The 13697-nt window shown below is 43.0% G+C and overlaps 1 protein-coding gene across 1 annotated transcript; it reads right to left on the bottom strand.

Annotated features, from left to right (window-relative positions):
- Nucleotides 1-2274: 2274 nt before the first annotated feature.
- LOC146554294 (uncharacterized) lies at nt 2275-9764 on the bottom strand. Its single transcript, XM_085255213.1, has 4 exons — nt 9477-9764; nt 6435-6581; nt 6169-6318; nt 2275-4415 (listed from the first exon to the last, which is right to left on the bottom strand). The coding sequence occupies exons 1-4, from the start codon at nt 9646-9648 to the stop codon at nt 3319-3321; spliced, it is 1566 nt and encodes a 521-aa protein (XP_085111339.1). The 5' UTR covers nt 9649-9764; the 3' UTR covers nt 2275-3318.
- Between the last annotated feature and the right edge of the window lie 3933 nt (nt 9765-13697).

The following is a 13697-nucleotide window of genomic DNA, read 5'->3' as shown; positions in this document are numbered from 1 at the left end:
CTCATCCACCAAAGAGTTAACCACAACAACCCAAGAGTTGTTTTCACCTCAGTGAAACCTCGTACCCTCTACAGACGATGTGTCAGTTCGGTTAAGGAGGTTTTAAAGGATTCCTTCCACTGCCCTCAGTTCAATTCAGCAGCACCTGGACTATATACCATGTGGGGGGAGAGCACAGCTTTACCCTCCTGAATTGCCTGAAGTTTTGTTCAAAATGCTTCAAGGCAGACCAAAAGTCTTTGTCCATGGCCTCACTGAACTCCTCCCAAACCCAAGTTTTGCTTTAGCCATTGCCCGAGCTGCGGTTCGCTTGGCCTGCTGGTGCCCATGAGCTGTCTCCGAAGTCCTTTCACTTCACACTTGATGGCTCCTTTCACTTGCGGTCTCCACCATCTGGTTCGGGGATAACCACCAGGCTCCAACCACCTCTGCAGCTCCTTGCAGCAGCCTCAGCAATGGAGGGTTAGAAAACTGGTCCTTTCGGACTCAGTGTCCCCAGCCTCCCTCGGAATGCTGTTGAAGTCCTGGGAGTTAAAGAATTTTATGGGCATTTCCAGCATACCCTCACTATAGCTTTAGTTGTGCCAGGCCTGTCCGGCATTTTATCCCCACCAACTGATCTAACTGAGCACCAGGTGGTAATTATTTGATGGCTCACAAGGCCACAGATCAGATGATACAACTGCAAAATTCATCATCAACCAAAAATAATTTCAAACTTGTGCACCCAAATCTGTTTTGGAAAGTAGGTAGTCCTTCCACTCTAGAAAAAGAACTCCATCCATCCATCCATCTTCATCCGCTTTGTCCGGGGCCGGGTCGCGGGGGCAGCAGCCTAAGCAAAGAGGTGCATTGTGTGCCGGGTGGCGGCCAGGAGCGGAGGCCCTGGCGGACTGACCCCCGGCTGCCAAGACTGGCAATAGGGAGAAAAAGAACTCATTAAATGAAAAAAAAAATCCCAAATTACCATTTATGTCCTATACCTTTTTTTAGTTCTCAGCATAAGAGCAGTGTGGCTGGGGGTGGGGTGCTTTGGATAACTGTTTTTGTCATGTAATTGGATTGCACTTTGTCAGGCCTCTAACCTAAAATCCTGACCATCTGCATGTCCCACCTGAAGGCTAAGCTTCTGCTGGTGTAGCTTTCAGGGTCACTGAGGCTTGCAAACGCCCGATCATGTTAAGGCGGCAATCCCTCAGGGGGAAAACTGAAAAATAAAACAACAAAAACTAAAACAAAAATATTCTTCATCAGATTATCACAACTAAAAACATTTACTTTAAGTGGATGGCCTCTATCGAATATATTCAAACCCAATATTAACAAAACTAAAAAGGGCCAAGTTATAAAAAGAAAGTCAATTCACCAAGTCTTGAAAAATAAAACAGAAAAATAAAATAAAACTATCATCCAGACCTTTACAACCAACAATATAAAATTTATCTTGGGTGGCCTAATTCTCAAATAAATGTGCAAAATAAAGTAAGAATAAAATAGGATTAAATAAAATTTCGAATCACCATGTCTCTTCCATATCCAAGTTATATGTTATGGACTTGTCATGGGTCAAGATCACCCAATTCCTCTTCCATGTATGTAACATGGTGTGACGACAGGGGTTTAGGACCTTAACTTCCCTTTGTGAGCTGCTGGAAGTGTGTGTGTGATTACTGTGATTACTTTAGTATATGAAATGAGGGAACTGTTGATTGCAGAGCTGAAAGCTGGGCGGCTTTGTGTCGGGTCTGTGCAGCAGACAGGCTCACAGAGATAAACACGTCTGTACTGAAACAATAGTCACACACTGTACAAACATAGATGTATTTTTTAGTTAATTATCTCACGAGACGACAGAGATTTGCTGCTTCATTTTGCTCTACCCTGCCTACTGAGAAACCTGACACAGGCTCATTTGCATACTGACAGTGATTGGATGCTTAGCTGGGGGGGAGGGATCTCTGGTGAGTGCTGTGTGAGCCTGCACACAGAGTACGGAGGAAAAGAGCGAATGAGAGCTACTGTAGTAAATGTACTAAATCTTGTCCATATTCAGTTTGTGGGAAATCTATTATTGTCCTTCAACGTCTAAAAGTTTGACTTAACGGGGCAGGATGTTTGTTTAAGGGGCCGCTGCCCCCTCTTGCCCCAGCGTAGAGCCGGCCCTAATCACAAAGTATGCACGTACACATCTGTACGTACCCCACCTCCTCCTTAACGGCTGGGCCAATCTGAACGAAGATTTGCACAAACATCATCACACATATGGGGTATATTTCAGGATGATTTATTATAAATCCCAGTTTGCTTGATTTTCCTACATAGTGTTTATTTTTGTTGGACCACCGTGAACGTTACGTTTTCCGTTTGCATTAGTATCAGTGTACGTTTACCGTACAGAACCTAATGGTCACATGAATTTGTATCCAGTGTTGTTTTGAAACACAGAAAGAAAGATTTAAAGTCAGTCCATCAGAAAAGGAAGTAAATATTGAAACCTCGTTGACAAAAGGAAGTTAGTTTAAAAGGCAGTTTTGACACAAATCAAGTTTTAATGTTATACTCGAAGTCTGGAACAAAGTGGGACAAAAAGGTTCAGAACTCACCAAAAAACAGAAACAAAAGGTTTTCAACAGATAAATGTTTCCAAGACTCACACACTTTTCAGTTAGTGTTTGAATACAAATTTAGCACACAGTGACAACTCACACTATGACCTACACTGGGACCAATACAGTACATGTACCATACTGGTATATACATATGTATATACAGATGTATATACATATTTACATGTACGCTGAAGCCATGTTTTAAAAGGTTTATAAGATGATCCCACACAAGATCCCTTACACCACTGGCTGAAATGCAGCTCCAAATCACCACAGAGCCTCCACCATGTTTTACATACGGCTTTTGTTACCCTCTCCTGTATGCATGTATGACTTTTGACCCAAGGTTTGGAGTCTCACCCCAAATGCCCTGCTGCTGCTCATTTTCAGTCTAGTTCTTGTGTAATTTAGCATCCTTGAAGTGTTCCTTTCTAAGAATGGCTGCTTGACAGTCACCCTATTACTGCCACACTTTCTTGTGTAGTTTCAGGTTATTTAAGGACACACTGCACACTATGCTACTTTTTTAGCTAATAGCTCCTTGTTGGTGCAAAATACTCTTTTATGCCTGTCAAACTCTGCTGTCATTGGCATGTTCCACAGATTCAAGTAAAGAAGCTAACGGTGTAGAGATCCAGTTTAATGTGATTCTTTGCCAACTGCTGACATGAAACTGAAACCTTTGCTAGATTTGCAAAGGCGCTGCCTCTCAGCTGTGTGAGTTCTCATTTTGACTAAAAGTTTTTGCAAATGTTTTGCAAGAACTCTCACTTGTGTGAGACCCCATGTGGACAGTCAAATGACTATTTTGACTGAAAGTTTTACCACAAGTTTTGCAAGAATATGGCCTCTCACCTGTGTGAGTTCTCATGTGGACATTCAAATGACTGTTCTGACTGAAGCTCTTACCACAGGTTACACAGGAATAGGGCTTCTCACCCGTGTGAGTCCTTATGTGCACGGTCAAATCCCTCATTTGAATGAAACTTTTCCCACATGTTTTACAGGAATACGGCTTCTCGCCTGTGTGGATTCTTGTGTGGAATTTCAGATTTGTCCTCTGACTAAAAGTTTTGCCACATGTCGCACAAGAATATGGCTTCTCACCCGTATGAGTCCTTGCATGAATTTTCAAGTTTGCTAAGCAAGCAAATCTTTTTCCACAAATCTTGCAGTGGTAAGGTTTTATACCTGTGTGCGTCACCATGTGCACTGTTAAATTGCCTTTATGATAAAATCTTTTCCCACATGTTTCACACGAGTATCGCTTCTCACCTGTGTGAAATCTAATGTGATATATCAGATTTGAGCTGTCTCTAAATGCTTTCCCACAAATGCTGCAGGAATATGGCTTCTCACCGGTGTGAGTTCTTATATGGACCAACAAGTTATCCTTTCTCCTGAATGTTTTCCCACATGCGTCGCACGAGAATGGCCTCTCACCTGTGTGAATGCTCGTGTGTATTTTTAGCTTTGATGCATATTTAAATCTTTTCCCACAAGTGTTGCAAGAATATGGTTTGTCATCTGTGGATGTTCTTTTTTGATGTAGAGAGTTGTGAGAGAGGAGCAGGTGACTGCTTGGTTTCGGCTGGCAGTAGTTTTTTTCCTCATAAATTACTGTTAATGGACTGGTTTCCTGGTCAATTACAAGCTCCTGTCTCTCCTGACTTGTGCAAAGTTCCGTCCATTCTTCCTTAATCTTAGCCGATCCAACGTCCTGTTGATCCAGACCAGAGTTCTCCAGGTTAAAGAGGTACAAGTCCTCGAGAACCTCCTCCTTGCAGACATATTGCTGGAGCTGGTCTGGAGAGACAAAGTGGCACATAAAACAGTCAGTGCTGTATTCATATACAAATGAAGATCTAAGCAAATTTTGTGACGGCCAACGGATTGTTAACACCAGTGGGTTCAGGTTTCACTTCAGCTGAAGCTGTTTGGTGTGCAGCATGTTGTAGGTCCAGGTTAGGGTAGATGTTTTAGTTCGAACTTCAGCGCTCTAATGTGCAGCTGTCATTTTAAAAATAAACAGCAGGATTAACACAATCAACTTGAGTTGAAATATTTATTTTACTGCTTCACGCTCAAAATCCCAAGATGAAAGAGTCCCTGCAGAATGAATTTTCTCTTATTTGCAACACATTTTTTATATTCTGTACAGATCTTTAATCAACATTTTATTATTTTCATCTGATAAAGTTTCTGATTGGAGTAATCTGTGTATGAAACACCTCATTTTATGTGAGCGCACACGAAGCCTGAAGCAGAAAGCCAGGCCGGACAAAGAAAGTTTAACTATTATCAGCTGCTCACATGTAAACAAATGAATTCTGGCTAACGGTAGTCCATTTTATATTCTTCACACTGGCTCCCAATAGATGATGAAATTCTTGTTTTAACATACAGAGCACTAAATGGCCCCAGCTTCTTATAAAATACTCTGCTGCTCGTTGTCTTCGCTCACAGGCTCAGAGTTTGTTGGTTTCTCCCCGAACACGACTGAAGGCGAAAGGGGGCGGAGCCTTTCAGTCGTGCCACCACAGTTACGTTTGGTTGACTCTGTGGAATCCTTTAAAAAGCAGTTAAAACTTTATTATTTAAACAGGCCTTCTGTTAATCAACACTTCTGAATTGTTTTGAATTTGCATTGTTTATATTGTCTATTTTGTTACTTAATGTTTTCTTTATTGTTACCTTTGTGTACAGCGCTTCGTGACTGCCTGTCTATGAAAAGCGCTTAATAAATAAACCTCACTTACAAAGAGACACAAAGAGTGAACAGTGGACAGAAATTTGAACATGAACCTACAACAAACCACAAGATGGGTTTTCAAGATGGCTGCCAGTGTTTTCCAACTAGCTTTTCTCTGCGTGTGAAGGGGCTCAAATGTCCTTCCTGAATCAACACATTTTTGTTGAACCATCCACTTAAAATTTGAATATTGCTGAGAGTACGGTGATGTTATAATTCTACTTTTGACCATTTGGGGTTTCTGGGAAGCGTATGGTGACGTGGTGGCTACAGAGAAATGTTCCTCTAACCCCGACTTAATATTGTAGATATTTTGTTTTCTCTGACTGAAAAACAAAACGAAACATGTCTAAGAAACCAAGACGTGAGCTTCTTAGTTGTGGTCAGCACAGTGTAAACCAGCAGGTTAACCTCGTGAGCCTAACGGAGGAGGCCACAGTCAAAGGGATCAGTAGACTGAACTGAACAAAGGATTGATGAACAATATTCCCGTTCAATAATCCTGATGATCTTATTCTCACTGGGTTGGACACACTGCAGCTATGCCAGGGCTACAGCTGGTGATGAGGACGCAGCATTTAGAGAGAAACACGACAGGAACAAGTCGTCCAATTCTTGAACAGCAAGAACATTTGTTTAGAAAAGCACCAGATGTCTAACTGCTACACTCTGACTGATTTTCATCTAGGCACCAAAGACACTTAATACTTGATATTTTAAAAGTTGAGCTTAAACATGGTTATAATCCTGCTGCTGCTTGTCCGGGCCGGGCCTTGGGAGCGATCGTTATATGTACAGATTTCTTACCTGTGTCCATGTTACAGTGACTCCCTGACATGGGAGAGATGTCCACATTGTAATTTTTGGTTCTGTGACATTTCTTCTTTGGCTTCAGCTCCTCATTGGTGGTTGATCCCATTTCTACATGTTTAGTTCCTTGCTGGTCTCTGGTGTCCACTACAGGAGAAGTTTGAGAGAGGAACTGGTTAACGTTTGGGTCGGGTTCATCAACCACTCCTAATTAGTTAAAGTCACCATAAAGGTGCTGGTCTCTGTTAATACAAGCAGCTTACTGGAACAGTCTTCCTCTTGCTCCTCTTTTATCAGGAGAGGCTCTGCTTCCTCCTGGACCAATCTGGAGTTCCTTTCCTGGTTACAGTGCTGCTGCTGCTCTATAAGAGCCTCATCTTTATTATTAATGACAAGTTGTTGTGGGAGGTCTATCGAGACAAAGGGACAAAACAAGGTTACATGTGTGATGACAGAAAAACACTCATACTTAGTACTGAAACACTGATCTATACTGATAAGGAGTATAGAGTGTTAGGACCAAGAGGATCCACATCGTGTGATAGAAATGAAAATGATCAGCCTAGGGTTGGGCAATTGGACAATATATCGACGATTGACGATAGTGTTTACAAGGGCGATTTATTTATTTATTTTCCCATGACTAGGTTTGCTAATCATGATGGAGCTCATAGAAGTCAACAGAAAAAAAAAATAATAGCGCTGTTTTAACAGCACCCTCTTTGATCTGCGAGCAAATGCCCCTCCTCAGAGAGCTGCAGAAGCTGGTGATAGCCTAGCATACTCAGCCGGATGGTGGACATGTACATGCTCATGTCAGTTAGTCGTGTTTGAGAGCTTTGCTCGCACTATACGTCTGCACAAGCGGCACACCACTTTGGTTACATCCTTAGGTTTACCTCTTTTATTTGGTTTAAAGCCAAAGAAATCCCAAATTGGGGACTTTATATTTTTTTAGTGCTGTCAGCGTTAATGTGCCGTCATCACAACTAACGCATTTAACAATTAACCCATATGGAGCGCAGACTGAGTCTATATCCCTGAAATATCTCTGTCAATGCATTTCGGGCAGTTTGTCCAAATTCTGTTAATTCTGGGGGTTGAGAGCGTTACAAATTTAAATCGTGAGGATGATTGATGATTAAGAAATCTTGTTCTTAGAGTAATGTCAAAAAGATAGAAACCACTGCATGGTAGTGTTAGTGGTCAGTGACAGTGATGGGATGAATCTGAGTGTCTGTGATACTCATCATATTAGCGATCCTAACTAAAAACTGGTGTGTAATGTGTGGCCCTTTAAAGAGCCCCACCTTATCCCAAGATAAAACAAAGGACTAACTTAACCATGCTGTGTTTTAGTTGAATGTGTTCTCATCCTGTATAGAGCAACAAATAACAAGACTGACAGTGAATGGAGAAACACTCACCCAGTTTCTGTTCTGTTTTTGTCATGCTTATATCATACAACCTGAACATATCAGCAGGATGTCCCGTTTCCCCTTTCTCTTTGTTTAAAACATATAAAACAAGTCCATGCAATTTGAACTCAAAATTGTGTTTTCACCTCGCAAGTTAACTGATACTTGATAAATGTTTGCTGCTATTTTTGGTCAACTGCCATTTTTGACTTCCCTCTGCAAGCGTCCAGCTGCAAGGGGAGAGATGAAGGACTACGATTCATCAAGCAATGTGATCATAAATAATCCTCGACACTAATTTTTTTATGCCTGCGTTTAGATTGCATATAGATTTTGACCATACTTGAGATTATTTGTATTTTTTTGCATTTAAGAAAATTATGCTAATGATATTCAGTTGTACGTTTCTTTTATGCCCGAGGATTTATCTAAGCTTCAGCGTCTGAATGATTGCTTAGATTTGATCAAACGTTGGATGGCTGCAAATTTCCTCCAACTCAACGAGGGGAAAACCGAAGTCCTCGTATGCGCCCCTGATAGGTTTCTATCGCAGATAGTGAAAGCCCTCGGTCCTCTCTCACTTTATGTTAAATCCTCTATCAGGAATTTAGGTGTCATGTCTTGGCATGTGAAATCTCTGGCTCGGTCTTGTTTTTATCATTTAAGAAATGTGGCTAAGCTGAGCCCGGTTTTATCTCGCTCTGAACTCGAGATTGCTATAGATGCATTTATTTCGTCACGCTTGGATTATTGTAATTCGCTGTTTATGTGTCTAAGCAAAGGTTCACTGGATCGGCTGCAGGTTGTGCAAAACGCTGCAGCGAGGCTTTTGACAAAATCCTGCAAGTACTCACATGTGACACCGTTATTATCTCAGTTACACTGGCTTCCTGTTAAATTTAGAGTCGATTTTAAGATCGTGGTCTTGACCTACAGAGCTGTGCACGGACTGGCACCAGCCTACATCTTTGATCTGCTACAGCCCGATGTCCCCAGCAGGTCTTTGAGGTCATCTGATCAGGGCTTACTTGCTTTAAAAAATACTAAGAGGAGGACTCAGGGTGACAGAGCTTTTGCCACTGTGGCCCCGAGACTGTGGAACTCTCCCCCCTAACATTAAGAACTGTGGACTCAGTAGCAAGACTTGCAATCTTATGTGCAGCACTTTGTGATTCTGTCTTGAAAGGTGCTATATAAATAAAAATTTATTTATTTAAAATGTTTTCTTTCAAGAATTGTTTTTATTAAATATGGCACGTACAAATAGATGTTGTATGTAGTTTAAAACATTGCAATTTCTAAAATGGAACCAATGAGGAGTTTATTCTATTCATTTTGGTTTCTCTTTTGAATATTTATAACTGCTCATTAATAAGACAAAAGTATTTCTTATCAGATTACTCAATTAATTGATGGTATAATCATTAGAAAATAATCAATAGCTGCAGGCTTAATAATGTAGGAAGTTAACATTACCGTTGTGACTCAGCCCATGGCTGTGGTGAATCATCACAGGACACTGAAACATCTCAATTTCTCCAATAAAAGTCACAAAATAAAGATTTTCTCTATTTCTGTCGAGCATGCTGGTCACCAAGGGTGTAACAGGTACTGTCACGGTTGCTAGGCAACAGGAGGCGCGCGTCTTAGGTTAGACCTACAGAAGCCGCTAACTTCCGGTCTTCCCGTCTTTCGTGCACGGGCAGGCCGGGTCCTTTAAAGGATGCAGCCCCTGAATTTGGACACACCCCAAACCTCACTAACGCTTACCTAAGAATCACATCACAGACGTGAGCATGCTCGGTAGCGCCGTCCATCAGCTCACCAGTACTCAAACACATAGCAGTACCACTCTGGGTTCATTAACACCATCGGAGCGTTACCTACCGATTCTGTGTAACTTTATTTTGGGGAACTTCACAGTGATATCCTGCAGTCTGCGCTGACTGATCTCGGCCTCATTCTGGACCATCGTTTTAACAAAGACGCCGAATATCTCTTCAGCAGCAGCCGTTAGTCTCTCGCTAACAAACTCTCGCAAATACTCAACGGAACACATCGTTACTTTGACAGCTCAAATATTTCTCTGTTATACGCGAATGCAACCGTTTTCCAGCTTCAACAAGCGGCTAACTTAGACGTAGCGCCAGGACTGTTTCCTCTGTGTGTCACATTATAAAGTTCCGGCTATAAAAGCAGGTGAACGTTTTGTTCCGTTATATATATCAGTGTATGGATCTATTACAGGGGTCGACAACCTTTCTGATGATGAGTGCATCTAAAATTCCCTCAGAAGTCAGTGTGCCATATGATTGCATTAGCAATAAATTTAATAACGCTCTATATTAACAGTTACTTACTATATAGAACCACTTTATAAAATTATGTTCACAGATGTTGGCAGCTATCAGCGAATATTTATCAGCTGTTTGGAAACAAAAAAAGACACTTTTTATCCATAACAGCAAATGAACAGTACAACAGAAAATCCAAATGCTATTTATGGTCTCTGTTACGATATTGCTTCAGGGAGCAGACATGACACCGTCTTAGGTTTTAGCCATCACTTTTTTATTATCTCCACACCACCCTCCGGTGGCTTCCACATGAACTGCACCTTAAACAACAACTGTTCACTCATATCATGACAGTCTCCTCACAACAATGATATGAAAAATAAACTGGGCCAATATGGCATGTTTGTTAATACAGAGACACACATTCAATTCAATTCAATTCAATTCAATTCAATTCAATTCAATTTTATTTATATAGCGCCAAATCACAACAAAAGTCGCCTCAAGGCGCTTCATAGATACAGAGAAAAACCCAACAATCATATGACCCCCTATGAGCAAGCACTTTGGCGACAGTGGGAAGGAAAAACTCCCTTTTAACAGGAAGAAACCTCCGGCAGAACCAGGCTCAGGGAGGGGCGGCCATCTGCATGTTAATGTGACCTCTGGTCTCCCACTCAGACACACAGGTCTCCGAGTGTCCAGCATTCAGAGGCTACCTGAGGACTCGTGTGAGAGAAAATCTGCTCACACAGACATGTAGAGCCAAACACTGTCAATAAGGCCTCTGCAATGTTCTGAAGACAGTTAAACTTGTCAGGTAGTGATGTCCAGCAGGTGAACATGCAGCTCCATGAACACGCACAGCTGTGGATTCCAGCTGCTTTCGTAGTTCTGCAAACTTTGACCCCCACAGAGTCGAGCTTTTCAGTTCAATCAGCTGCATTTCGATGTCCTCTGTGTCCAACCAGTTAATGCGAGACAAATCCAGCTGCTCATTAAAGCTTTTTGATTTGATTAGAAAAGAAAACATTGGTCCAAACACCTGAAAGCCCCGAAAACCCATTGTGAATTCTGTCTCGAGTCTACGGATGTATCCGTGTATTTCCGTGGTGCTGATGCTGCGCTGAGCGGACAGCTCCTGAAGCATTTGAAGTGTCGGAATGTGAAAATTTCAACATCGCTTGAAAAAACTACCAGCTAGCAACGTCCCTCTCACCGGTAGGCGAAGTTATTTTTTAGCCAATTACAAGTTGAATCTGGTAGTTGGGGTTGTTAGCTAAGATACTGTCATTAAGAAGCGGCACAACTAATGTGCGATGTGCACCGTCATTTATTTTTTAATGCACCTTCTCAGATTAACTCACTGCGTGTCGTGCCCAGGGCTGGACTGGGACAAAAAAACAGCCCGGGCATTTTGACGAGAGACCGGCCCCCCAGGTATTAAAGCCATAAAGCCTTTGAATGAAAACGCTGTTGTGACAGTGATGTACAGTCTTGTTGGTATATGTGTGATTTCTATACATTTTATATCAGATAAAAACTTTGGTTGTAAGATTCAGATAATTATTTATTAAAAGCATTTTAAATGAGAATAAAAAATAAAAATGTGTGCCCCCCTCTCCCTGTTAATGCCCTACCTGCCCCCCTGGCAGAACTAGATCCGCCCCTGCACAGTTACCAGCTGTCAGCTACTTAGAAAAGGATCCTGGTGTTATTTGTCTCTCAGAAACAGTTCATAACTTCAACTCATCCATGTCACCTAAAAGGTAAACCTGTTTCTCCATCACCTGTTCAGCTCTGATGGTTCAGTAAGGACATCTCCTGGTTTCATCTTCATGTTTCCCTCTCACCACATATCCAAACCGACATCATGACCAGCAGCTTTACAGCTGTGGCTCCAGCAAACATCAGCTGATACTAGAAATTAATATTAAATAAATTCTAACAACAGCTTATCAAGCTTAAACGTGCTGCTGTTGTTTAGCGCGACAGCCGCTGGTTTCCTCTTTCTCGGCTGGTGATAGTGTTTTGGAACCATACAGTCAGACGGTCAGCATACCGTCCTGCTGATGATAGAGTACACCAAGGAACTGGAAGCTGCTCACTCTCTCCACAGCAGCGCCGTTGATGGTGATGGGGGTGTGTACTTCTCTGCACCTCCGGAAGTCCACTATCAACTCCTTTGTCTTTGCGACGTTGAGGGTGAGATGGTTGTCTTGACACCAGTGGGTCAGGGCGCTGACCTCCTCCCTGTAAGCCCTCTCATCATCGTTGGTGATAAGACCCACCACTGTAGTGTCGTCCACAAACTTCACAATGATGTTGGAGTTGTTAGTGGCTGTGCAGTCGTAGGTGTAGAGTGAGTACAGGAGAGGGCTCAGTACACACCCCTGTGGAGCACCAGTGTTCAGTGTGATGGGGGATGAGGTGATGCTGCCCAGTCTGACCACTTGGCGTCTGTCAGACAGGAAGTTAAGGGTCCAGCTGCAGAGGGAGCTGCTCAGTCCTAGATCCTTCAGTTTCCTGTCCAGCTTCGAGGGAACGATGGTATTGAATGCTGAGCTGTAATCTACAAACAGCATTCTCACATACGTGTCTCTCTTCTCCAGGTGTGACAGGGCAGTGTGTAGTGTCAGGGCTATGGCATCATCAGTGGACCTGTTGTGGCGGTATGCAAACTGTAGAGGGTCCAGTGAGTCGGGTAGTGCAGAGCAGATGAAGTCCCTGACCAGCTTCTCGAAGCATTTGCTTACGATGGGGGTCAGGGCTACAGGTCGCCAGTCGTTCAATGAGGAGATGGTGGAGGATTTGGGTACAGGGACGACGGTGGCCATTTTGAAGCAGGCTGGGACTACAGACAGAGAGAGGGAAAGGTTGAAGATGTGCGTGAACACTCCAGCCAGCTGAGCCGCGCATGACCTGAGGACGCGGCCGGGAATCCCGTCCGGACCAGTAGCTTTGCGTGCGTTCACCTTCCTGAAGCACTTCCGCACATCCTCCTCAGACACAGTGTGCGCACTGACGTCATCCGCGGTGCGCACCAAGGACCTGTTCTGAGGCATCTGTGTGTAGCAAGAAAGGTAAGTGGAAGTCTGGGTGGGCTAAGACTGGAGGATGGGTGAGTATGTCAGTGTGTTGCTTTAGTGACCCCTGGTGTTCACCAGCCCATTCCACAGGAGTACCAGAGGACAGCTGACTGCCTTTGGGTTTCTTCTGGTGAGGTTGTGCTAGTTACATGCTAGAGAAGTTCATGAACAGGCTTTGGAAGCCCAAGAGTCCCACATCAGCACCAGTCTGAGGAGTTTTGGCCTTGAGTAACTGCACAGAAACAATTCACACTTTTCAGGCCTTAGCTTCAATTCGTGATGCTGGAGTGATTCAAAACTTTGTGAAGACCCCCAAAATGCTCCTCACAGGTTTTGGCATAACAGGGGATGTCGTTCAAATAGGGAATGTAGCATTCATTCCTGAATGCATCCAACATCCCTTCCATGCGCCTCTTAAAGGCCGCAGGCACACTGGAGAGGCCAATGGTATTCTAACCCACTTATACGACCCCCAGGGAGTTACAAAGCCTGCAAGATGCCTTGAAACCTTTGTGTTAAATCACAGGTGGTAAGCCTTTCCTTGATCAAGAATACTGAACCAGGAATGGTCCCCCAGTGTGTCAATCAGGTTTTGGATACAGGGCAGTGGGTGCCTATCAGGGTTTGGTTTTCTGGTTTATTGCACAATAGGCAATGCAATAAACAGCAGGCATTATGTGCCATGTAAACACATACAACAGGGGCAGCATAAGGAGACTTTG

Source organism: Mchenga conophoros, linkage group LG18 (genome assembly GCF_057382185.1).
Source record: "Mchenga conophoros isolate Kocher_MC1m ecotype Shallow Benthic linkage group LG18, M_conophoros_male_GT1.1, whole genome shotgun sequence".
NCBI classification, from domain to species: domain Eukaryota; kingdom Metazoa; phylum Chordata; class Actinopteri; order Cichliformes; family Cichlidae; genus Mchenga; species Mchenga conophoros.
Note: the sequence above shows the minus strand (reverse complement) of the source record. Positions and strands in the feature narration are given on the sequence as shown.